The 27,466-nt window shown below is 40.3% G+C and overlaps 1 protein-coding gene across 1 annotated transcript; it reads left to right on the forward strand.

The window, feature by feature from the left end:
• ABHD5 (abhydrolase domain containing 5, lysophosphatidic acid acyltransferase) lies at positions 1-27,241 on the forward strand (the record flags this gene model as incomplete). Its single annotated transcript, XM_079538009.1, has 7 exons — positions 1-110; positions 17,467-17,552; positions 17,817-18,189; positions 20,951-21,105; positions 24,012-24,123; positions 24,669-24,855; positions 27,152-27,241. 7 exons carry the CDS (start codon positions 1-3, stop codon positions 27,239-27,241), a joined length of 1,113 nt encoding a protein of 370 aa, XP_079394135.1.
• Between the last annotated feature and the right edge of the window lie 225 nt (positions 27,242-27,466).

Below are 27,466 nucleotides of genomic sequence, written 5' to 3' on the forward strand. Positions count from 1 at the left end.
ATGGCCGGTGCCGCCGCCGTCGCGCTGTCCGTCGCCGCGCTGCCGGCCGCCGCCCCGCTGCCAGCTCCTGCCGCCGCCATGGCCGAGGAGGAGGAGGCCTCCAGCGAAAGGTGAGCGGGCTGTGGGGGGGTCTGTAGGCGCCCGTACCTCTCCGTGTACCGCTGCCGTCAGCTCCGCCCGCTCCCGGCGGACGCGTCTGCCGGCTTCCCGCCGCTGCGGCCCGTCCGTCCGCCTTCTGTCCGCCCGGGCGCGGTGCGGGCAGCCTGCCGCCGTGGGCTGCATGCCGTGTGAGCCTCGCTGCGAGGGAGCCGAGGGCACGGCTGGGAAAGCGCACAAAGCCGTGTGCTGGTCGGCTGCCTTTCCCTCGGAGCTGGACGGCCGGCTCAGCTCTCCGCGCCAACTCCTTTCGTTTCTCTGTCCCAACATACGCTCGAAGCAGAGTAACTGCCGCGCGTCGGCCTGCGCTGTGTTTGACATAGCTCTAATGCTGTGTGTCACTTCTGGCTCGCACCTCAGCGTGTTGCTGGATTACAGCCGCTGGTCAGCCCGCTGCCTGATGTGAAGTAGCCCCACACAACATCTGACGTTATGCGTGTCCACACAGCGTCTTTAGTCTCTTTGTACAAATGGTTCCATCATCATCACCTCAGTGCCCTGCTCTGATTCTGGCCGTGTATTATTTACTGCCGTATGCCTTCTCGTTCCCTGTGTCTGAATTATGTCTCTGTACCCTTCAGCTTCTAAGACAGAGCTGTTTTTGTACTCATCTATTGCCCCAAATATATTTTCTTCACTCTTATTTCCTACTATAGAATATCCTATCTGTGTATCTGCTTTATTCGCATAACATCTCTCTGCTGGTCTCTTACTCTGTTATGGTTTTAGCCCCAAAATTACTTGAGCAGAATATGTCTAACTCTGCTGCAGTCACACATGCACTGTGTCCCCTCTATCAGATGTGTAGGTGTATTCTGTATCTAGTTTTTATACAAAATTCTAATAATTCTCCATTTTTCAAATATCAGATGTTGTATCTCATTGGCAATTGTGTGAAATGTCTGACCCCCTCATCCCCCAAAACTCATTTACTGCTTTTTCTTTTCTCTCTCCCGTTTTGTTGTTGTTGTTTGTTTGTTTTTGTTTTTGTTTTTGTTTTTTTGTTTGTTTGTTTTAGGGATTCTGCTTAAAATTCCTTTACAACTTGCTTGACAATTTTGCTGTGCATTCATGACTTCATATCCAGGATGTTGTGGTTGCATGTTGTTATGTTACATGTCTATTCTATCACCCTTCCAGACTATCTGCATTCTCTGCCTGGTCTCTGTTTAGCCTTTTTTCTAGCCTCGGGATTTGATATTTCACCCTAGATGATTTGCCACTTTGGGCAGAGCAGAACTGGACTATGTGTATTTTCCAAACTCCCTGTTATGCCTTTGCAACCATATGCACAATGCTCTCTTGTCAAGCATGATCTTCAAAGCTTTCTCTTTTCAGCACTGTGCAGTTTGATCTAGTCTGTAACTCTGCTATTTCTTCCTTTCCTCAAACTTAAAATAGCTTTGTCTTTAATAACACAGATTTTTTTATGTATACCTTCTGCATCGTCACTCATCTGAGACCTCAGTTCCCTTCTTTGTTCTGTGTTCTTCCTTATCCATTCACATTCATAAAATGCACCTCACTTGTAAAGCCTCTTGTTGATGATTTACAGGTTTTCTGAGTAAGAGCCTTAAAATAGCTCTGCCCCAACTTGTTGTGTTTATATGTTCACTTGGCACGTTAGCCTGAGCTGTATTAGCTGCCTGGTACGATCACACCAAGTACTGAGTGCTGCTAAGGGAGTGCCGAGTGCCGTGAACTGCATTAAGCTGCTGGGGTTGCCGGAGTGTAATACGGCATGATCTGGAGGTAGGGTACATCATAGGCTACATTTTCAGAGAGGATTTTGACAAGTTTTGACAAGCTTTACTCAGGAGGATAGCTTTTAAGAGGATTGATTGTGGAGTCTTTCAGAGTAAGCTCCCAATTCAGTGAAGATTTCTGAGTCTTCTAGGACTTCTCAGAACAAAATCTAATGTTTGTTTTGCACGAATTCAGAAAATACATTAGCTGTGATGGAATGTTAGCACTCTGGGTTGTTAAGACTCTTATTGGCCTGTTCTCAGTTATAGCCAAAATTAGCATTTCTGCTACTTCTCAAGTTGAGCAAAACTTTGTATCTGGAGGAAAGTTGTAAGTGATTGAAATACGTTGAATACTTTTGAATTTGAGGCTTTGTAGCAGTGAGAGGAAGGCTTACTGTATGTATTAAAACCCTAAATAATAAATAGGAAGTTTATTTTATCTGCTTGGAAAAAAAGTATGACTCACCACATCATGCAGTGTGCTCTATTCGTTGAAATCTAGTAACTGCCTAAGTGTGGTGAAGGCAGAATAGCAGTGACTCGGTTGCTTTACTTGAGGTTGTCCTAAGGTAGAGTGAGAAGTTTAATGAAAGAAATGTTTTGCCCTCCACTGCAGAAGTGATGGCTTGTTAACATGTCACTTTCTCACAATGCTTGAACTTGTTCACAACCTTGAGCCTCCTTTGTGTAAGTAGCAGAAGCAGAGTCCTACCTGTGAGGCACAGCTACAGTAATTCTTCTGCTACTATTGAGAGCTCACACTGAATTTGGCAGGACTGCTTATAGCTGAAACGTGACTGGTATTAGCAGCTATGAAATACATGTACATATCTGGAAATAAAACCCTGCACTGAATATCTTTTTCTCCTTCTGAGATGAGTGTAATAACTTTCTTTAAAACAAAGAATTCAGTGAAACATCAGTTTTCTTGTGTGTGGTATGTCGTCTCACAAAGAAGTAGCTTGGAAAAATATGTAAGAACTGTACACTGTAATTATTACTATAACACCAGTAATCACAATTAGTTTTTCATTATCATTCAAACTTGTTTGCATGTTGGTTCTTTGGGTGTGTAATCTAAATGCAGAATTCTTTCTGTAGTTTTGAAATGAGCTGCTTGATGAAATAAAAGAGAATGATTTATTGGGTTTCACAGAACTTATGCTTGATTCTAAGACGGCTCTCAGTGGTATCATAGTAAAGCGTATGCTGGTTACATCATCTAGCTTTTAAATGCAGGTGGACAGCTGAAAGCTGGTTTCTTCTTTCTTCCCTTGGAGAAAGGGGGCTCTTTCTAAAGGCCTGTCCCGCAGCAGGTCAGGGACCTTCCGCCTCTGTCTTTACAGAGACAACGAAAGCATAAATGTGCGTGTGCAGGAAGAAGTGAAAGAATGGGTGCCTCCTCTTCTATGCTTTTGTCTTTTCAGTGATAGAGTGGTGTCTATCATAGCTTCAGTGCTTAGTGCCTTTTGCATTATATTTGTGTGCTCATCTCAAAGCGTGTGTGTGAGGTTTTCAGGTGTCCGTAAGATTGCTTGATTTCTTTTATCCTTGCATGAATTTGGGAAGGGAAAGTCTGTGGTTATCAGGAAGATCTCACTTACAAAATGATCATGGCAGTGCATGCCCTGTCCCCGCACGAGGAAGAATGTCCTCTCAGCGTCCCCTCCAGAAGCTTCATTAGCACATTATGGAATAGAACAAGCATGTTCTGCTTTTCCAGTCTAGCATATAGAAGTAGATGATTTGCTCCCCTCTTTTTACACAGTACTGACTACTTTTTGGATTTTCTTGTTTATTGAAGAATCCTTGACTCATGTTTAGGACAGTCAGTTAAAGAATAATTTCTTATTTGTTAATTTCTTTTCATTTTCTTAATTTATTTTTTCATGTTGGTCCTCTACAGTTCTGTGGGGTGTACTTACTGTTGTGGAGTGGATTTTCAGGTAGATGTGCTTGTACACTTACCTACCCCCTTTCAAGTGCCCTTAGCGTAGCAGGAAATGAGGTGATAGGTCTGCTGGCACACAGCTGCTGGAAAGCCACAATGTTGGCCAAGATCTTTGCATGAAGTTGGGCTCTGGCTTGCTTTCACAGTTTAATAAGGTTTAAATAGCACAGGTTGGACTCTGCACGGTAAGGATTATTTGCTCCACTCTTCCTGAAACTTGTTGTTACAAGAAAAGATGACACCAGTGCAGTCCAGAAAGCTACAGGAGGTCTTTCCCCCTCTTTTTAAGCATCACTGAATTCTTTTAGTGGTTCCTTTCCGGTGGGAGCCACTGTTTCCCAATTGACCAAGTACAGCACTCAGCCTGGTTCCCACTGTCCTACCAGGCCTGACCACCGTCCCAGGATTAAGGTGTGTTATGTGTGTTATGTGTACTGCAGCCAGTACATGTACTGTTGATGTACTGTTACCAAAGATTGTACACTCTTAGTGACTTGCCTGGAGCTCCCTGTCATAGAACATCTCATTCTTCTTCAGTGATTATCGGATTGAGTCATCTGTTATGACAGAAATCCCTTATAAAAAATCTTACTATGTCTGTCAGTCATCTGGCTGCATTCCTTACTGCTGAGGAAGAGAATGGGAAGTGCTGGGAGAAAAATAGTAATTATACAGTAGCTTTTAATTTATGTTTAGGATATTACTGGCTGGGGGTCAAGCAGGTTGAAGGCTCAGCATTAGAAAGCCTGCTGCTAAGTGTGTGGAAAAAGGACAGACTTGCCAAGTGTCAAATGACAACTGTAATCTAAGGGTTACCAGAGTGTTTTACCAAAGATTCCAGTACCTGTCATTGAGCAGAGCTATAGTCTGGTGGAAATGAAAGTGGGGCCGCAACTCCAGATCTGTGAGCGGCTGTGGAGCTGCTGCTGGATTGACTGTCATAATGATTACTGTGGATCTTTGTCTGACACAAACTTTTGCCAGGGTTACAAAGATTTGGCTATACTCTAAGCTTTTCAGAGCCTGATAGAAGACTGATGCGAGTTGGATTATTTTATTTGGATTGATTGGGCTTGCCCTATGGGCCTCAGTAGAAACTTCCCCTTTGAAAAGAGCTGTGTCTGCATCAGGAGGATCTCTGCAGTCTGCACATTTTCTGAATATTAATAAGAGAATTGGAACTTTCATGGTTGATAAATTATTAAAGAAGCTCCTTTTTTTTCTTCTCATATTTGTCTTTTATTAAAATTGTTTGTTGAGGAAATTTGAATTGTCTTGTTTTATAACTTTTGAGTATTTTCTTGCAACTCTGGTCTTTCAGAATAGGTTTTTCTCCTTAATTTGTATAGGCCGCCAGAGAGAAGAGGGCATGGGAGGAAAAGTGAGTGTCTCAGTTTATGCTGGCACTGAAAGATCCAGATGAGAAGTTGAACAGCAAGGGAGAGGTCACTGGAGAAGAGAGATTTGTGAGTCAGGGAAGCTGTGTAATGAAATGAGGTCACTCTGGAATAAGGTTAAGAGGGTAAAAGAGGAGGGTTTTAAGGGTAAAACCTTGAATGACACTAAGAAATATGGTGAGGAATGGTGGAGTAGGAAATTGCTCTGAATGCATTGTAGTTGAAAATTCAGGGTCGTATGAGACTATGGAAAATAAAGGAAAATGGAGCTCCTGAAATATTTACTGTAAAAAAAAAAAAAAAAAAAAAGCAGAAGGATCCGTGGCCATTGAGAAAGTCCAGTCATATGTTGAAGTGAGAAGGAGAAAGGTATTGCAATGAGGAAGGAAAAAAGAAATGGGGTCAGTCGTGCTAGCAGGCTGTTGCAGAAGTTTCTTTCTTGATTATGTTTAGTATGTTATACTGAACATAAAGGCTTATCAATTATATCATAGCTGTCCATAAAAGGACACTTGATGCAGTGGCTTTTTACATTTACCTTCCTAGTTCTTTCTAAAGTTACTTACATATGTATTTTTTGGACATCTGAAGTGTTTGCAGTGTGGCACATATACAAAAGGTTCTTTCAGTTTCAGGAGGAAGGGAGGGATTGTGCACTTCTAAGAGCTGTCTAAACAGGTAGCCTGAGATGTTGAATACCAGTTCTTGGAATCTGACATAGGGAACTCATGCCCTGGAGGTGGCTGTGGTAAAGGAGCACAATGTAAAAGCTGTTTTAATGGTGTGCAATGAAACAATCCATCTTCAGTGTGCGCTTGCATTTGAGTGGAGATGGGCAGTGGTGTGAGTGTGGTTTGTGTGTGGTATGTTTGGAGGGAAGTAATCGTGTGCTTTAGGTAGTCTTATATGTATGTTTTTTTTATGTGGCTCTTTATGGAAAAAGAGTCATACCCATGTCCTGTTTAAGTTGTTATATAAGTTGTGCATATAAGCAGAAGATAAGCTGGATAGAGTGTGGGTGGGCAGTGGTGCAGATTTATGAGGTGCTTGTTATGTACGGATCTTGTTACTACTCTGTTTCCAACTCAGGGACAGACTGAAATGCAGACATCTGACACAAGAAGTATTAGAAAGCTGACCAGTAAGGTTTAAATAGTATTTAAATGTTGAGGTTATGCAATATCTGAAGGGCAGCAAGAGTGCATCAGTAGGTGGGTGAAAAAAATGGAAGTAGCAGAAAGTTATGTAATATTTGAAGGATGTCAAGAGAAAAAAAAAATCATTTTCTTTATTTCAATTATACATTTATGCCCAAATTCTTCATGCAATGTGCCTTACAATGTTTGTGAAAACAGCTGACAGCTGTGTCATTGCCACATCCTGTCAGATGTGAACCTGCTGCGGAGGAGGAAGAGGGGTGTAAGTCCTCAGTAGCAGCAGAGCTGTGTTGCACACATTATCTTTGTCACCAGGTGTAGCATCTTTCCTGCAGCCAGCAAGGTTACATGTGCCTGAGGTACAGCCTGAATGCTCAAGCGTGTTTAAGCATCATGGTCAACTTCAGCATCACCGAAATAGCCAGAAAATGCTCGTTGTTTATCATTTTACCTTATCTACATTCTCAGGTTGATTCTGGTAATCGGTTGTCCTGCGTAGTACTGCTGATATAAATAGAGACAGTAATAACATTCGCTTCTGTATTTCTACACTAATTTTGATATTGGCTGTTCTGGACACAGAGTTCAAGTTGCAGTCAGTGCAAGAGGAACGCATTGTTTTTCCCTCTGACCTAATGTGGCAAGATTTTGCAATAACCTACCATGAGCTGTTTGTTGAAACAGAGCTGGGGTACATTACATTTCCTAGAAATATTCTGCAGAGCTTCTCAAAGCATTTTATTTTAATAATACTGAAGTATCCAAGAATTTCACAACATGGGATTGCATGGCGTGTCTTTGGCTCGATGTTCATCTAAACAGAATTCATGTGCAGGCTTGTGTCATCTGAAGGGAAAAGTGCTTTCCTTTTCACTCACAGCGCTTCAATACTTTTTTTTTTTTTTGGTCACATCATGAAAATGGTAAGCAGACATTTGTTAAAGAGTTTGATACTTTGTTCCCGTGCCACATCCTAATTCTTACCTCTGAGTCTTGTATGCAGTATGCACCTCAAGGTCTTTCTCTGAGGACTGCAGTATTCTTTGATCACGCTTTGCTTGGATTATGGGAAAAGAACAAACAAACAAACAAGAAAACCCCTGATGTTTGTCTGCAATTACCAGTACATAATTTTTGTCCTTGAAATACCTCGTTCAAATTGCTGTTATGGCCTCTGCATCTGACTTCTGCTTACATGCAGAAGGTCTGTCCCTTGCAATGACAGTTACTGCACACACACTGTGTATGTTTGATGGTTCTGCGTGTGTTCCTCTTGCTCAGAAAATGGAAGCACAGAGGGATGTGCTGTGTGCACTGTGGGGGCAGGAAGGAAAGGCTGCATGAAAGGTTCCTTGTTGGTTACACAATTAAAGATCTCCTGAAGTCAGATCTCCAGTGTTGTTCCCAAGACGTCCCTGCCCAGTTAAGTCCAGACTGACTGAGGTTGTATTGCACTGTGTGTCCATGGCCTCTCTGACCTTAAAGCTTGCCATCCTCCGCCTCACCTGACCAAGGCCTTTTTTCCCCACCCTATTAGTGCACAGGTCTGCTGGTTAACTGCTTCACTTCTCCAACAGCTGGCTCTCTGTAATTATTTGGCTTAAAACAGTTTGTCAATCATAGTTTCTTTTCAAGCATCACATTGTTGGATGAAATTGGGGAATGCTAATAAGTGACCTGCTGGCAACAGCAGCGGGGCAAGATTCAGGCCTCAGGTCTCCCAGTTCACTTCATTCCAACCCCAGCAGGAATAAAAATGCAGAAGTAGGTGCTTCTCAGAGATGGGCTGACGCCTGGGTGTGTCAGTGTGTTTTGTCTTTCCTATTTTAGAAACTGGCTCTTGTCTTAACAGATTGGCACCCGAGATAAACTTTTCCTAGGTAAAGTTAACTGCAGTTAAAGTCTAATGCATATTTATTTACTACATCTTGTTCTCAGTCTCATGCAGAGCGTGTTGCTTTCACATGATAAGCGTAGTTTCCCATTTCCTATTTTTTTCCAATTTTAATTGGGAAACTGCAGTTCTTTTTTATGGTAATACATAATTCTTTATCTTCAATTGAATGTGCTCTTCTTTATAGTTTTTACTTTATACGTAGTAAAATGTCACAGTTACATTTTTATACATCCTTTGAACAGAAGGAACATTTATTTTGGTCTTTAGTAATATGTATCTGTTTTGCTTCTTACTTCTCTACTTTTAGCTTTTCTCTATCCCAGCTGTCCTCCCTGTAGCAAGACTTAAGCTCTGCCTTAACTACTACCATGGTTGCTTCTGTAATATTCCTGGTTTTTAAATGATCACTGTTGAAATGCTAAAGGAGACTGCTGGCTCATCTGGAACTATGCAGGAGAACTAATTGGAACCTGCTCACAGATGTAAATCCACAATCATTAGAGTCATCCTAATTTCAGTGGTGGTGCCTGATGCATTTTGCATTTCATATTCAGTATCAGTCATTTAGTGTTGTGTTACCACATTTGATTCTGAGACACACAGTTCCAATAAATAATAATTCTAAAACTTTCTTGAGTTGAAAAGAATTGCTAGTTCTGTTTCTTCTCGTTTACTTTTCAATTTACTGGGGTTTTAAAAGCAGGTTTTCCTGTTCACACACCAGTTAGATTTATTACATTCTTCACCAATGTTTTTTTGTTTTGTTTTTTGTTTTGTTGAACATTCTGCATCCGAGGAAACTTCTTCTGGGAGTAAACAGAGAAGAAGATGGGGCTTGGATATAATGAATGTATGAGAGAAAGAAAATTTCTGGTCTTCAAATAGGATTTTTTTTTTTAAATGCAATTGCAGCATTGCCAGTGATAATAAAGAAGCATTAATTTTTGCCACAGTCAGTCGTATAAACAGCACTCAGTATTCTGGTGTTGCAAGGCATTAAATTAACAAAATGAGGAAGTGGAGTGTGTTATAATTTAACACTTAGACATAAATTAGCCAGATGTCAACCTGCTACTTCTCCCTGATAGTTTGACACAAGTTCCTATTTGATTGTGTCATCTTTGACTGTTTCTTTTGCTTCGAGTTGTTTCAAGTTTTATCTGTTAGCTTTATTTTAGTATCCAAAACCAGAATATGCTCTGAAAACTTGATGGTGATGATGGAAGAAGCCACATCCTACTCACCTCTTAGATTTTATAATAATTGCTGATGCTGAGGAAAATGCAGAAAATTTTCAGCAAACAGACTTATTCCTGCTGCTCCTCAAAAAAAAAAAAAAAAAAAAAAAGAAATAAAATGGGTCTCTCTTGGTATTTTCACTAAAGCACCCATATGATCTCCACTACAATGTATTCTTAGAGTATTTTAGTGAAAGACTATTTTAAATTGACACTCTACCCTAAATTTGATACATTGATCTCTGTCCCTGTTGTGATTATTGGTAGCTGCTTTTCACTCCTGTTTTGCCCATTTGTAGTATTTGAATAGAATCGTACACTGAGTGATTTGGGTTGGAAGGGACCTTTAGGATCATCTCTTTCCAACTCCCCTGCTATAAGCAGGGACACCTCCCTCTAGAGCAGGCTGCTCACAGCCCCATCCAGCCTGGCCTTGAGTGTTTCCAGGGAGGGGGCATCCTCAGCCTCACTGAGCAAATTGTTCCTCACAGTAAAGAATTTATTCCTAATATCTATTCTGAATATGTTTTCTTCCAGTTTAAAGCCATTTTCACTCCTCCTATTGCTACATGCCCTTATATAAGTCCTTCCCCAGTTTTCCTGTACACCCCCTTCAGGTACAGGAAGAGCCCCAGCTCTCTCAGCCTGTCCTCATAGGAGAGGTGCACCAGCCCTCTGCTCATCTTATTGGCCCTTCTCTGGATCCACTCCAACAGCTCCATGTCCTTCTTGTGCTGGGGGCCCCAGAACTGAATGCTTCAGCTGAGGTTTCACGAGGGTGGAACAGAGGGGCAGAATCACCTCCCTCGACCTGCTGGTCACACTTCTCTTGATGCAGACCAGGATACGGTTGACCTTCTGGGCTGCAAGCAGACATTGCCAGCTCCTGTTGAGTCTTCGAGTTATGGCCACAAGTTGTATCAGAGGAGGTTTAGATTAGACATAAGGAAGAACTATTTCTCTCAGAGTGTGGTCAGGCACTGGAATGGCTGCCCAGGGAGGTGGTGGAGTCGCCGTCCCTGGCAGTGTTCAAGAGGCATCTGGACAATGTGCTGCCTGATGTGGTTTAGTGCTAGTGGTGGCAATGATGATGAGGAGATGGTTGGACAGGTTGATCTTATAGGTTGTTTCCAACCTTGTGATTCTATGATTCTATGATTCTTTCATGATCCAACATTCCCAAATCCTTCTCCTGAGGGCTGCTCTCAAGCTAGTCTCTGCCCAACTTGTATTTGTGCTTGGAATTGCTCTGACCCAGGTGCAGGACCTTGCGCTTGGCCTCGTAGAACTTCTCGAGATTGGCTTGGGCCCACCTCTTGGTTCTGTCTAGGGCTCTTTAGTGTGTAGCATTTCAAAGGACTGGGTGAGTTGCTTTTCTATGCAGTTTAAAATGATATTGAAAACAGAACAGTAGTGTTGCTCCTTTCTTTTAATTGTCGATGGTCTTTGACCATTGCTTGTGAATTAATGATAAGTATGTAGGATTTGTTCTAGTAAAACACGAGTGCTATGACCTCAATTCAAGACAGTACTTACATACATGGCTAGTTCTATTGAAGTACAGTATTTCAATGTGAGGAAGTTACTTGAGAAACGTAGAGGAGTGCTGGTGCTTATTATATCTAGATGTGAAAAGAGAATTGCAGTTCTAAATTCCTTTGCTAGCACAGTACTTCAAAAATACTTTGTGCAGAAGCAAGGAGGCAGTTTGAGTGATTTTACCACTAGTTTACTCTTGTTTTTCTGTTACAGTTCTTTTAATTTGGAACTAGCTCAAATCAACTGATGTTCGTAACAAGCGTGCTGGCAGGATGGCATGAAAATCAAATGCTGTTCCTCTTGATGTTAGGCAGAAACAGTACAGCAAATTGTCTGCATGCATTTGATGTTGTTTTCTTCCGTATAAATAGCTGGAATTACTTCTAAGAGTCGGAAGAGGAGAGGGTTAGGGGTTTTGAAAGATCAGCTTGAATCTAATAAGCTTTAAGGGTAAAGCTTGAAATAATTTACAGGGAGTTCACTCAGTGTTTCAGCCTTTTTAAGCTTTTGAGCTTGTTCCATAGCTAAAAACCTTGGTTCACAACATTGTCTGCAGAAAATCTATTAAAAATACTAAATACATTCATTTGTTGTAAGACAAAAATAGATGTGCACTCTGCTCTGGCATTTGGTTACATTCCCTTGATCCTTTGTGAATTGTTGTGTAATTGTTGTAAATGCTGAGCCCTGACTCTTTTTCCTGGTGGAATTTTCAAGTCCAAATGATATTAATGACACAAAACTGTTCTCTACACTTCTGTTGCTGATATATATTTCAGTGCCTGTTTTCTGATTAGTACCAGGTGCTCTAATTACCTTCCTAATTTCGAAATTGGTAGCAAGAAGTAGATTTTATATTCAACACTGTTGAAAGATCTCTCAGTGGGTCAGTAATTTTTGACAAATCCTTTAGCAAATGGCATTGCTTAACTCTGATTTCATGGTGTTCTCTCGCAGAATTTTGTTTTCCCATTTTCAGTGTAGACTTCCAACAATGTTGCACTTGGGAAGAATGCCTCTCTTGAACGTTTTTAAGCTTAATACACCTAACTAACAGGAGTAGCTACGTTACAAGGTTGAAAAGTGAGTGAGCTGTTTCTGTGTATATGTTCCAGATAATTTTGGACAACAATTGCTGGAACAGTCATTGAGTACCTTCCATATGGCAGAACTTCATTTTTGCAATCTGCCATAGAAACTAGGAGTCACGTAGACTCAGCTGTTTTTAGTGCACACCTCAGCACAACAATACATGTTTACAGTCCTGCAGCAGTAGTTAAGCTTACATGAGCTTTCTGAGGAATACACTGAATTTCTAACTGGACACAAATCCATCAGCAGTCTTGCATATGATTGGTTCTTACCAAGCTCAATAGCCTTAATCTAGCTGACAGAATGATAACGTTTGAGTTGCCTATTTGCCACATTTGTCATCTGATTTGACCTGATCCGTGGAGGTGGATGGGTGGATCGCACTTACCGTGCCTCTGCCTCCACTTGATGCTCAGTTGTTATGAAAGTTCCCCTCAGGCAGTTTAAGCTGTGCTCTGACAGCAAGTACTTGATTCAAATTAACAGTCGAGAGAGAAAGAAGTATTATCCTTTACGCAATAGTTAAATGCTTCTTTACCCCTTAGACTTCTGCAGGCAGTAATCATTACTTATTTTTAATATCCGTATCATTTCTTATTCTTGTACGCATAGAGTACGTTTTATAAATGAAAAATTGCCTCCTTTGCTATGACATGTTCTACCATCTGAATTCTAGTCATAGCAGCTTGGCCACGCTTACATATGAGATTCACTCAGTCAAGGAGACTGTAGTTCACAGGTGACTCAGAAACTGCCTACACTGTACTTCTTCATTGACCGGGATAAGATTTTCACAGTTTTCTCAAATTAGAATTATCTTGTTTGAATGAACAGATTTTTCCACCTGTCTTCAAAAAACTGCAAGGTGAATGCTTTCATATCACAGAACCGTAGAGGTTGGAAGAGACCTGTTTTAGATCATGCAGTCCAACCCTCTGCCAAAGCAGGTTTCCTACAGTAAGTTGCACTGTAAAGTGTCCAGGTGGATTTTTAATATCTCCAGAGAAGGACACTTGACAAAATAGTGCACTGAGTTTGAACCAGGAAAAAGTAGTAGCATTCCTAATCGTTCCTTGTAAGGATTTTTAGGAGCTTGTGCCCATTTGTACCAGCAGAGTTTGCCAGGTGTATTGTTTGTAGATAAGGAACTTTGGTCTGCCTTCTCCCATGAGCCTAGTGTATTTGTGAGCCTGCTGGGCCTTGTCTGTTTGGGAAGGCATTCCCTTGGACTGTATGCTTTGCTGGGCTCTGCTCAGTCTCATGTGTCTGGGGAAAATGTCACATAACATCTCTGTGCACCTCAGTGAGGCCTTCACTGATTGTCTGATGGCCAGAGCGGCGTGAATGGGGCTGCCTAAAAAACAATCTGGCAAAATACATTTAAATCAGTCAATTTATAGCAGAGATAATGAATATCACACCCTGTGAGGCAAAGCAGGATTGCTATTTATCTGTAAGTTACCTAACACTGAAAATTCAAGTTAGAAACATCTCTTTTGTCTTATGTAACTTCCATGGCAGACTCTTGTTCCAAGCAGTTCACAACCATCTGGGCCTTGCAGCAAAGTAGGAACATTTTACTTCGTTAAGCAGGGTTTCTCTCTAATTAAACCAGATGGTGTGTTTTCCCATTGTTAGTTTTCCATTGCATAGCAAATAATGGTGTGGTGGGCTCTGTCTATTCATACAAATAAGCCAACAGCTGACCGTCATGGGGCAGTTGAGTAATTTGATATGCAACTCCTGCTACATACAATTGCTGTAAAGTGATAGAAATGTGGGTTGACAGTTGCCAGATTTATTTCACACTTCTTGATGCAGAAAGCAACTAAGCCCAGTGGATTTCATAACTCCTCAAAATACGAGATTCCTCTGTTGCATTTTCCTTCTTTATGAAGAAAGACAGAAAGGAGAGTGTCTGGAAAGTGGTAGGTGATGAGATCGAAGTGGAGTCTGCCTTCTCTGGCAGTAGATGGCTTGCTTGTTTTAAATGTGAAACTACAGCTGGAATCCTTTGTTTTCGTTCATATCTTACCACCGTTGCTGGTGAGCAATCTGTCTTGAAAGAACTATTGCTTCTTTTTGTTAATACATAGGTCATTCTTACATGACCTATCATTTTTATTACTGTGATATTAAATTAAAATAGCTAAGTGGACATTCTCGTGTGCTCTTAGGAGACATATTTAGAACAGCAAAATAAATGGTACTTTTGATAGGCCAGAGTGTGCCTATAGCAGAGAAGTGATTAAATGGATAAAATAGTTAATTTCTTTCTGCATGTGGAGAACATCCAGCAATGGGATCAATTGTTTTTTGAAGGGTGAGAAGTGGAACAAAGGATTAAGTCTTAAATACAGGTAACCAATCGTTTTCTTTCTTAAACTCTTCCTGTCATGTTTTAACTGAAATCCATCTTGCTCTTTTAGTTTAGCCAGTATAGGAAGTCTGAACTACATAAATAATTTTTGTTTGGAGTGTTTTGTAGGATCGTGGAATCATTAAGGTTGGAAAAGACCTCTAAGATCATCTAGTCCAACTGTCCATCAACCACCAACGTTTCCCTCTCGAAATGTTCCTCTGTTCCACATCTACATGTTTCTTGTGCACCTCCAGGGACTGTGACTCTACCACTCCCTGGGCTGTGCATTCCAGTGCAGCACTGCTCTTTCGAAGAAGAAATGTTTTCTCATATCCAACCTGAACCTCCTCTGGTGCAACTTAAGGCCATTCCCTCTCATCCTATCACTGTTACCTGGGAGCAGAGGCCGACCCCCACCTCACCACACCTCCTTTCAGGCAGCTGTAGAGAGCAATCAGGTCTACCCTGGGCCTCCACTTCTCCAAACTGAACAATCTCAGCTCCCTCAGCCGCTCCCATCAGACTTGTGCTTCAGACCCCTCACACTCCATTGCCCATCTGTGGACACACTCCAGGGTCTCGATGTCTTTCTCACAGTGAGGGGCCCAAAAATGAACACAGCACTCGAGGTGCAGTCTCACCAGTGCTGAGTACAGAGAGATGATCACCTCCCTGCTCCTGCTGGCTGTGTTATTTCTGATACAAGCCAGGATGCTGATGGCCCTCTTGGCCACCTGGGCACAATGGTGGCTCACGTTCAGCCGAGTGTCAACCCACACCTGCAGATCCTTTTCCTCTGCTCAGTCTTCCAGCCATCTGCCCCAAACCTGTAGCAATGCCTGGGGTTGCACTTGGTCTTGTTGAACTTCATCCCACTGCCCTCAGTGCATTGTTCCAGCCTGTCCACATCCCTCTGCAGGGCCTTCCTACCCCCAGGCACTCGACACTTCCTGTGAACCTGATGTCATCTGCAAAAATTTCAGCCTGCCAGCTTTATTTGCCAAGATTTCCTCTGGGTAAAAATTTCAGTGTTTATAACCAGTACTGATAATTAACAAAATGAAAGAATGGGCATCTATGCCAAAACTTTTTCATTCTGAAATATTTTCCTTGGGTATTCATATGCCTCCATGCTGAAACTGTGGACTGTAGTTTTCATTTTTTTCTTCATTGTGAGCATATCTCTGCATTATCTTTGTGCTGCCATGTAAAAATTAAACATTTCCTTAAAAAAAAAAATCATTAAAGATGTTTCCTTGCTAAATCAGTGGTTTCCTTGAGAAGAAATATTTGGTGTTGTTTTGGCTTGAGGGAAATAGTGGCTGGATTTTGTGCTTCTGACTTGAGAATTCTGAATGTGGATATGTAGTTCAGCACGTAACTAGCTGATAAGTATCCTGAAAAGGGTGGTGGCATAACTAATGTTTAATAAATTACCAGAGCAATCCATAATGTTGTTAGACTCAAAATTGACGCTTTTTTCCTGGTGAAGTTGCTCTTGACAGGTGCCGGCCTTAACCTCATAAAAATGTTAGATGTCTATTTTAACATGGCAGCAAATCTTGGCTCTCCATTCATTCGCGGATTGCAGGAGGCATCTGGGCAAACACACAGCCTTCACCTTGCCAGTGCTCCATCCACGTGCCGTCAACATGATTCCCACACTCCCATGGTTTAGGAAGGCTATTTACAGATCACTCAGATATCAGTGTGTTTCTCAGAAAAGTAAAGAATATTGAGTAACAGTGGCATTTGGGTGATGAATCCTTTTTTGATCAAGTCTGGATTTCTTTCTTTCTAAATTCCCTTAAGTACAGTGCTGTTTGCAGTTGCGTTGTGCATTCTTCCATGCCAGAAAACCATGTTGTAGCATTACCTTAACTAATCCCCTTCTGACATGTGGGAGAATGGAGCTTGCAGGGCTGAGTCACTAAGTTGGTATCAATGCATTGTGAAAAGGTTGAGGAATTGGACATCGGTAATCTTACAGTCTCTATCATTGATTTTTGCGCAACTTATACTTGCAGCACACAGTCCTGAAAATGCTGTAACTAACTGGAAAGCAATTCAGTGTAGGAAAAAAAAACACGAAAGAAAGAAAATTGAGTGTGAGTTTGGTGTCCTCATCCTCTTCTCCATGAGGAGTAGTTTGAGGTCCTATATAGAAACCTTCGTGCTGAAAGGCAGTCTGAGCCACTCTGAAGTCAGATGAGGGGAAGGAGGATTTCATGTTATAAAAAGGGAAAAATTAGCCCCTGTTTGCTTAGTCATTCCCTTTCTCTCATGGTCAAGAGAGTACTACAGAGATAGTAAGTGACAGCTGGGAAAGGAACTTCTGTGAGGGGTGCTGGAATTTGCTGTTTAATTTTCTGCTGTGGCTTTGTTTCTAAGTTTGTAATGAAGTGTTTTGCTTTGCTAAAATAAGCCTGTTTATTTTTCACTTTAAAAATTTATTTAGCATCTGCACCTTAGTTTGGGTTAAGCTGGCAGGTTGCTTTTCTGTAAATAGTCGGTTCGTGCCAGGAAGCGTGTGTACAGGCGGAGTTCCAGGGGAACTTGAGAGGAGCATGGAAACCCCAATGATTGTGCTTTATTTCCTGCCAAACTTATGGGGTCAGTGTGAGGACTCCTGTCTCCAGGTTCTCAGAAGCAGTTCTCTGCTCTGACAGAAACAGACGAGTACACTCTGATAAAATGCAGACAGGAGAGGGACAGCGTGCTGTTTGGAGAACACCCCCGATCGTTGCACCACTTGGTAAAAGTCAAGAGAAAGTATGTTTCTTCCTATGGCTCCCTGCTGTCCTGCAGGACATGCAGAAGACATGGGTTCTTTTAAGAAGAGCAGTGAAAGAAATTTCTTCAATCCATTACGTGGTGCAGGACGTGGTTGTCACGTTCAAGGACTTTACATTCTCTATTCCTGTTACAGGTTAGGATGGTTGTTCAGCTGGCTTCCTGCGTGGTGCCCCACGTCACTACTGCACCTTAAAGAAGCTGAGGACAAAATGCTAAAATGTAAGTCAGGTTTATAGCTATAATGAGATCTTCTACACATTTCCATTAAAGTAATCAGAAAAGGTTTTCAATACAACTTCTGCATTCTGCTGAAATTAGCAGATATAGAAATAGATGTTCTTTGTTCCCTTATTTATTATACTTGTCTGTAGGCTCTGCTTTGAGAGGGAGGTTCTGTTTCTAACGGTGGTTTTGATAGGACGTTCTTTGGAGTTTACCAGTCATGTCTAACAGTGCCATTTGTTTTCCCCACTCTTTTCCCAGGTATTACAAGCACATACAATAAGCGGTATGTGTATCTAGCTAATGGAAACAAAATATGGACACTGACGTTCTCTCCAGACTTTTCACGTAAAACTCCACTTGTTCTGCTCCATGGATTTGGAGGAGGTGTTGGAATGTGGGCTCTCAATTTTGAAGAACTCTGTGAAAACAGGACCGTTCATGCTTTCGACCTCTTGGGATTTGGACGAAGCAGTAGGCCACACTTTGATACTGATGCTCGGGAAGCAGAAAATCAGTTTGTGGAATCCATAGAAGAGTGGAGAAAGGAGATGGGGTTAGAAAAAATGATTTTGCTTGGACATAACCTGGGTGGATTCCTGGCTGCTGCTTACTCGTTAAAATACCCATCAAGGTATGTAAAAACGAAGAAAAGCTTCATAATGAATTTTATGCAAAGAGTATTAATCATGTGCTTTGTTTTCAGATGAATAGAAGTAAGCAGATTAGTAAACTTGTTTCTTTTATTTCCTTCATCTTTTGCTTTTGTTCAGTACCCCCTTGCCACGTAATAAGGCTAAATGGCAAAGATCGTATTTGTGTGTGAATGCTTTGAGACATCTCTGATCAAACCTTGGTTTGTGAAAACACAAAGTGGACCTATTCCTGCCAAATGTCCCATTGCTATGGATAACAGCAAAACTTCTGAATGTAATTCTGCCAGGCGGTTTATGTGTAAAGGCTTGCAGCCTGGTGCCAATGGGACGATATGAAAATAATTTTAATGGCTGTTTGTTTTAACTGTCTGTATGCCACGCCGTATTTCTTCTTTGAAGAACAGTCCTGCTGCAGCAGTGCTTTAACTACATCACATCAGCTCTTTCTGCACCACATTATGGCGGACAGCTAATTCATTTCTTTACTCAGAGCTCATAATTTGCCTCTTTTTCACTGTAGCCTACTTATAGGCAGAGGTGAGTGAGGATCCCACAAAGTGAGGTTGTTCTGTGTCAATAAAGGACATTGTTTTTATCTAGATAGGCTTAGTGGACTTTTGCTAAAAGATGTGAACGTAAGTCCATTTTTCACATCATATGTCAGATACTATACTACACAGAATAAGTTTTTTACATTAATATCAATATATGCCATATGTACACCTTTCTCTCTCATTTGAAGATTTTGAAGTAAATCCATGCATATTTTTTTTCCTAAAACACTTAGGATAAGAATGTAAACCTCTTATCCACTTGGATGTAAAGCAACTTTTAGCTGACTGAAGGTAATTGCTTGTAGGGATTGCTTCCAAGTTTCTTACCCCTTCTTCTGGAGAATCTATAAATGGCACTGTCCCATCCCTGTGGGGTGGGATATTGTTTCAGCCTTCTGATGACTTACATTGAAAGTGACTCTTCTACGTTTTCATGCTTCACTGTGCTTAAGTTGGAGTTAATTTATTTGAGGGTGTTTTGTGCTCTCAACTGCTAATATTTTGTTGAAATTAAGCTAACACCATCAAATTATCACACTGACTGATAGGATCTTAAGGCAGTATTGAATCAAGTGATAAATATAGTGCAGCTTTCAATCAGATTATCTAACAATTCATTAGAGGCTTAAGGGATTCTGGTTACATATTGTTAGGAAAGGAGATCAGTTTCTCCAAGCTTAGATGATTCATTAATTTACCGTGTTGTACCAGATTGTGCACAGGACATCTGAGGATGTTAATCCAAAAAGATTCCCGTTTCGCATATTCCGGAGTGATGTAGGAGTCATGATTTCCAGATATTGTAACTTCTGGACTATTACCTTTGGAACGATTTTTATGGTCAGCTTCTCCTTATCCCAATTTATGTTTTAGGATTGATTACCGAAAGAAGGAAGGAAATGACTAATAAACAAAACATGACAGAAAGCTTACTGTGTTTTTATGTATGCATATTCTGTGTTATGTTTAATGGAACAGTTTGCGCACAGAATGTGTTGTTGTCCTGGACAGCCCCTCATGGCTTACGCTCCTTAGCCTCTAATCTCTCCTGCTTGGTTTATATAGTTAAATTCTACCCTGGCCTCTGTTAGCATTCTTGTTTACTTCTTTGTGCAAATACGCTCATGGCTGAGCTGATAGCCCAGAAACATCTTTGTGAACTTAATCCTTTTCAACCCCTCATTTCAGGCACACATTTTTGGTTTCCCAACTGATTACAGTCCAGAAATAGCCTTCAGAATCACTTCTGAAACCGTTTTAGCCACTAAGAACTCTGCTGTATTAAATACCTAATCTCATGGCTTTGAAAGAGAAGGAAAACACAAAGAAGAAAGTAAAGATGATGGAGCTTGCATGCAAAATCACCTTAAATATGCAAAACTATCATTAAAAGTCACTTTTTCAGGTATAAGCAGTATCTAGGACAGTCCTGTTACAGAAGGTGTTATTAGGGGATTAAACAGAAATGGAAGATTCCAGTCCACCAAGGCAAATTTTTTTTTTTTTTGCTTGAGGAGGATTCACTGCATGAAGTGATTGATTTAATGTGTATGCTGGAGGCTCCTACTGTACCTTCTGTGCTGAGATTCCTTTGGGTTATAATTTTATAAATTGTCTCTCTGGTGTTTATTTTATGAATTAAAAGCAGTACATTTAGAAAACATCCACTTTTTTGGATCTGTCTGGTCCAGTTCAAATTTTGCTTTGATAAGCTTCTTTTTCAAATAAATTGCATCTTTTCATAGAACAGAGATCTTGAAGGGCTTGGAAAAGAGTGATAGATGTCTAAATGTTTACTTACATGAAACAGGTGCCGTTCCCTTTGTTTTGCTCAAATTAAACTGCTCTTTCACATAATGTAGATCAAGTGCATAGATCTGACCATTTCTAAAAACAGAAAAAAAACCTCATCTTTTTCTCAAATGTATGTGATAGTAGGTATCTGTTGAATAATGAGTTACTATTTTGATATGAGCTTCCAAGTTTCTGGTATTTCTATATAAAATTAGTTGCAATCCATCTTTCTTTAATTAGCGTTCAGATGCAAAATCATCAAAGGATTGGAAAGGTAATAGGATGCTGTGACAGAAGTGACTAAACCAGATTGCATAATACACAGATAGCAAGTTCCTGGCTTTGTCATTCAAAGGAAAATTAATGTACTCTGAACCTTTTCTGCCAACAGGGTCAAACATCTTATCTTAGTGGAGCCATGGGGTTTTCCAGAGAGGCCTGACAATGCTGAACACGAAAGACCAATTCCAATCTGGATCAAAGCACTAGGAGCTATACTGAGTCCATTTAATCCGTTAGCTGGGCTGAGGATAGCAGGACCCTTTGGTGAGTTTCAGCTACTCTTAAAACTGTTGCTGTTTGCCTTAAGCATAAGCAAGGAGCAGGCACCTCATTAAGATATGCTTTGTTGCAAGCTCATATCACCTGCAGTTGGAGGGGAGGGTGGGAGGGCTCGAGGAAAAACAAACTCTTACAGACAAGAGGACAAGATCCTTCTGTTAGAAACATCTTATGATAATTTAAGCACTTAATGCAGGCTACATCTGGAATGAGGCAGATTATGTGGACATCTTCAGGGGAAGCCTTACAAAGAGGCAGTAGGGTGGGGAGATTGTCTGCTTGCCTTCAGTTACAGTCTTTTTAGATTCCCTTATGGATGCAGTTTGACTAACAAATAGTGTTTCCAAATTTGCTTAACATTAGACTGCAATTTCTCATAAATTCATTTGTCCTTAAGCCTGAGTTTAAAGAAGTTGAAACTGTGTTGTTTCCTTCAGCCATTTTCCTATTACTCTAGCAAATTTTGTGGGTCTCGGCAGTGTCCTGTGTTACAGTAGCAACCTGTCCTTCCTATTTTTATGTCTCTGCAACAGCTCTGATGAGACAGATAAATTCTATATACTCCCGTACTAGAACTAGGCAGAGATGATGAGAATACTACAGATTTGGTTTATAGAGAGGGTAGGGAGAAAGGCATGATCAAATTTTAAATTCATCATGTTTTCCTACTACAGGTTAGATGGTAATCTGTTCATTTCTCTGCATTACCAAAGTATCACCTAGGGAGGCTAGGAAAAAGATATCCTTCAGACCCCTTACAAGTTATTTATAACTTTCAGATCACCTCATCGTCATTTTTACTGTTCAGTCTGAAAAGAAACAATTGGCATTTCTAGGCCTTGCTTAAACTACACCTGTTTCTTAAATCTCTTTCTGTAGAATATAAATTCAAGTAGACTGATATATTCAGCTGTTTTCTGAAGGATGACAAAATTAGCTTCTCTGACAAGGAGTGTTCTGTACTTTAGAAACTTTCTAATCTGGTTAACAGGAAAAACTTGAAAAATATTGAGTGATAAGCACAGATTGAATGCAGTTTATCCAGTAACAAATGTATGCATAAATCAATCCACTTGAAAGAATCTAAAGCTGAAGTTGTCTCCCACAGCAAGTAAACCCAGTTAAAACCATGCTGTGGAAACAGACCAACTGTCTAGGTATCCCCAGCATAGCCTTGCTTACAAGTTGAAGTTGAGAGCACTGCTTTTCAAAATTTTCCATCTATTTCTCATTCCAGCTGATCAAAAAGTTTGTTATCGTTAACTTAATGTATAATTAAGTGATTCGTATTTCTTAGGGAAGGGTAGCTTAAACATTGCTGTGAGATGGGCATCACACCCAACCCAGTAAAGGTATTGAACCAAATGCAAGTTTCCTTCTGCATTCACATGTCCTTGAACTGCTGGGCAGGCACAGCTGTCTGCTCCTCAACAGAAGGCTGGTTGTTCTTGCTCCGAGTTATGAGTTAGGCACTTGCACGTGGCCGGGGTTATCTGGGGTATCACAATCGTATCACATGGATATTTAATCAGGCTTGAAGGCAAATACCTAAACCTGAGAAACAGAATTGAGAGATCATTTTCTTTGAGGGGTTTCCAGTTAGCTTATTTTCAGAAAACGACAAAAGTCTGGCAGTTGAACTTACTGTAGAGAAAGTACAGGTAGTGAAGCAAGCTGCAGAATGTTTGCAAAATCTTCATCGCTTCAGAAAGTAAATCTCTGTTTCATAAGCAAGTTGTTTTCTCTTGCAGTGTATTTATTTTCTAAATTGATTTAAAGCATACATAAGAGAGTGTTGCAATAATCTAATCCCAAGATTACAAAAGAATAGATTACTGTGACACGGTCTACGTAAGTAGTGCCAGGCCTGTGGCCAGCAACAGGTGGGAAGAAGTGACATCATCGTAATTGCACAGATTAACAACAGTATTTTCAGTTGATAAACTCAACTGGTAAACTGTAAGCCAACATCTGTAGAGGTAAATAATATTCTCAGACTCAGATTGGCCTTTTGTGAGGCTCTTGTCCCAAAGATCTATCTGGTCAGTTAGAGGAGACATATTTCTTAAGGAAGTGATTTAGAATGGGAACTTAACTGGCCTTTGAAAGGACCTGCCTCTTTTCTTTGGCTGTTGAGAGAGGTTGGAGCTTTATTTTGTAGATAATAGCTTTCCTATGTTGAATCTTTTATTTTATAGAATCATAAAATTGTAGAATCATTTAGGTCGGAAAAGACCCTTAAGATTATCAAGACTATCAATGCTACCAAGTCCACCACTGATGTCTTGTACTCATGTCAAAATTTCTACACCTTCTCATCGTGTAAGGACTTCTGTTCTTTCACCTAAATGCAAGTTAGATGAACTACCTTCAGAAAAAAAAGACTGTTATGTAAAAGATGAGTACAGACTTGTATTTGGAGAAAAACAGCCTAGCTTTTTCAACAATGCCTTTTGGTTCTGAAAGGCAAAATGCTTTTGGTATACCCAGTGCTGTCAGAGCAAGGAAAAGGAAAGCACTGGGATCATGAAAGAGTGCATTTCTGTTAAAACTTGTGTCTGCTCAGTCCTTTTGCTGATCCCCTTTGCGTGTTTCTTCCATTGCTGTAGTGGCCATTCAGCAATATTCCCTATGTGTATTCAGTAGGGATTGAACTGTCCCACTGCTGGGGCAACATAAAGTCCTTCAGAACAATTATGTTTAGCTCCTATTTGCCACCATGTTTTCCTAAGATTTGCAAGCAGTGAAATAAAGTGTTGCTTTAGAAGTCATCAGAGTTAGCCACAAGTTTCAATGGAGTGTATTTGAAGGATTGTAAGGAAATGTGTTCAGCAGTCTGATAGAGTTTTCTCTGCTGACTCCTCCTATAATAGCATGTTCTGTTTTGACAGGCCTAAGCCTTGTTCAGCGTTTAAGACCAGATTTCAAACGAAAATACGCATCGATGTTTGATGATAACACTGTGACTGAATACATCTATCACTGCAATGTACAGTCGCCCAGGTGAGTGCGAGTTTCCTAGTGTGTGTTTTGAAGTCTTACTGGTGGCCTGCTGCTCCCTCTGACGGTCATGGCAACAGGTTACGCTTATTTTAAATCGTAAAATTTACTGTATGGATTAAAGACAAAAAATACCTTTGCCCTTTTTATGAATTTCAGAAAGTGAGAGATGTAGAAGCTGTCACAGTTCACTATTTCTCTCAAGCTATCCATGTTTTAGTTCTGAGAATTTGAGTGCTATTTTTAACCAAAAGTTGTTACGGTTTAGTTAATAAAATTTTTTCTTTAAAAACTTTTAAAAATTGGCATCTCATTTTGTTGTTGTTGTCATCCTGTACTGAAGAGAGAAAAAAAAAAAATCTATACTGAAAATTGCTTGCAAACCTGTGTTCCTTAACAATCAGAAGTCCCATCCTCGTGCACTGTTCTGTCTGTATTACCAAAAGGCACATATACTGAAATATATAAGCAGGTATAGGGAAAGGAGAAAAGAAAAAACAGATATAATGGAAATTTAATTACTTGTACTCTTTTTGAATGCCTTGAAGTGGTGAAACAGCTTTCAAGAACATGACTATTCCTTATGGATGGGCAAAAAGGCCAATGCTGCAACGGATTCCACAGATGGATCAAGACATTCCTATCACCGTGGTTTATGGAGCGCGTTCATGCATAGATGGCAATTCTGGCAGCACTATCCAGTCTCTGAGACCAAAGTCATATGTGAAGACAATAGTAAGTTCTAAGCAGTTGCTTAGCTTGTTGTGTGAATTTGTTCAAAGCATATTTGTGTGATCTTTGCACCAAGTGTGGAAATTATAGCTCTTTGATTTATCCTGGGGTAATAACTTCTGATTTCTTTAACAGAAAAAGAGGAAAAAAAGTTTAGATCAAACTTAAAACAGACAGAAGTCTGTTTTTTCAGAGTAAGAAAAGATAAGAAAGCTCTAGAAGCTGAATCAGGTCTTTGAACAAGATCACTTTTCTACTTTACTTTTTTTTTTTGCTCTAGCATGCTAATACAAGTTGTTTGTGTGGTGACTGGTAAGTACCTACATTTTTGTCTGTCTGTTTTAAACCATAGCAGTCTGAGTATCTACATATATATACGGCATAATCAGGATGCTCTCATAAAGTGTTTTAACCTGTCTGTGTCAATTTCTGTTAAGAAGGTGGTTGTTAACCTGTTGCTTAGGTTCTTGAAAGCATCTTTCTTTAAGTCATTACAAAAAAACTTGATGTAGTCTTTGGAGCTAATGCATTCTTATTTAGAGGTATGACATTGTCATTTCAAACGTGCATGCCTGCAACTCAATACAATGTGCACACTGTGTTTTTGTTGATTCCTATGAAAACAAACCGTTTTGGAAGTATCCCTCGTGCAGTGTCATGTCTGCCAGACACGAGAATTGAATATACATGTATGTTCCAGTGCTGTGATAAAATGTCTGAGTGTGCCAGCTGCCTTCTTGCTGATGTCTAGTCCTAACTGCACAGAAATATATAATGTGATATTAACTTTGACAAGTCATTGAAACAAAATTTTGTAATCTTGATATAGCTGACATCAGAGCTGGATCATGGAGAAAAGACATCGTTACTGAGCTTCTTACGCACGTTAAAGAGCATAAATGCATTTCATAAACGCGAGCATCCAGATGTAAAAGTGCTGCTTTACTGCGTAACCCAAGAATTGGCTTGTAACAGAAACCCACTGTTAAGAATCATACCATGCGTAACTAGGATTAACATGTATCATTCAGGAGGCTCTTCCAGTCTGCTCAGTGGCTTTTAGACGGCACTGTAGAAAACTTCATTGTGCACCAAGTTAAAATTTGGTTAAGCTGAATGCAGATCATAAAAGGTAAATTGGAGTGGTGGAAATTATAGAGACACTGAAAGACATTCACAGCACTGTAGGAGCTAAGGGGTTCCACTGATGCTGAGACTTCCTAGAGTGCACAGGGCTTTATTGTATGTTATTTCTATTATTTATTACTGTGATTTGTTCTTGTTTTTTGTAAGTTGGTCATACTTAAAGCAGTGTGCTTCCTTTTAGTGACTGAAGAGGAAATGTTTAATGGGGGAGGAGAAAAGTAGATTTAAATACAAATTAATCTCAAACTGACTATAAAATTTAAATAGTCAAGCACTTTTGATCTACAGTATGATGATGACTTGCTTCATGCTAGTTTTAACAGAAATGCAGTAACCACAATGTGTTGTGGTATGCAGTAACACAATGTGTGTGGTTACTTAAGCCCTTAGTTTTTTTACACAGTCACAGTAAAATAATCTAGACCAGAAATATGGGGTATTTTTCTCCATATATTGCATTGTTTGGATTTGACTTTTCCCTGCTTTACGAATACTGTTTCATTGGGAAGACTGGAGTCTGCTTCCACAAGGCTAGGGAATCCTCAGCAATGTAAGCCTCTGAACTGGTAATCTTTTATCCTAGTATGTTCTTCAGTGTTTTCTAATATAATTTTGATGATAATAAGGCAGTACAAACGTTTAGATGCTGTCTCTTCTCTGAACACTTAAAGAACTAGCAAGCTGCTTTGCAGAACTGTTTGAGCAGAGAATGGAAGAGATGAATTGTTCAGAAATTTGATATGTACAATATGTTCTCCTCGGTTTGTTTTCCAGGGACTTGTGTTTACCTGAATCTTCTTTTCAACAAGTTGTGCAATTGAAAAGGCAATGGTTTTACCCTTTATTCCTGTTTAGCAGAGTTCCTTCAACGGGTGAAACAAACATTTGTTTTTCCTTATGTTTGGAGTCTTTTGTTGGTTGTATGGTACCACCTCCTGGCAGCAGTTGTTCCAACTCCATTAACACACACTGGGTGCAATAGAGCAGATTCAGTTTTAGAATTGCTCTTTCCAAGCAGTAGTGTAGCAGTGTGTAGAAGCCAAGTTTGGGATATTCATTTCGAGGAGGAATATTCCTCCCCAGTTTCAGTATTTATTTATGCATTTATGGCTTTCTTGTCCTTCTGACCTGTTTCTTCACCTTTGTCCTCCAGGCTATCCTTGGTGCAGGTCATTATGTGTATGCTGATCAGCCTGAAGACTTCAACCAGAAAGTGAAAGACATCTGTGATTCTGTGGACTGACTGTCTCCTGTCCCTTAAAGTCTTACACCGTAGGCACCATTTAATAGCAATACTCTGCAGGAAATGACTAAAGAATGCAGAGCTAATGAAACAGGCTCTGTTTGCACACTGTTTCTTCTAAGAAGCAATTTGCACACTTAAACCACTAAGTGCCTTTTGGGCGTAGGTAGATTTGAAGCAAATGTTGTACAGTTGTATTTGAGATTTGTCTTTAGATTGTTGGTC

This window comes from Tetrao urogallus (assembly GCF_951394365.1).
Source record: "Tetrao urogallus genome assembly, chromosome: 7".
Lineage (NCBI taxonomy): Eukaryota > Metazoa > Chordata > Aves > Galliformes > Phasianidae > Tetrao > Tetrao urogallus.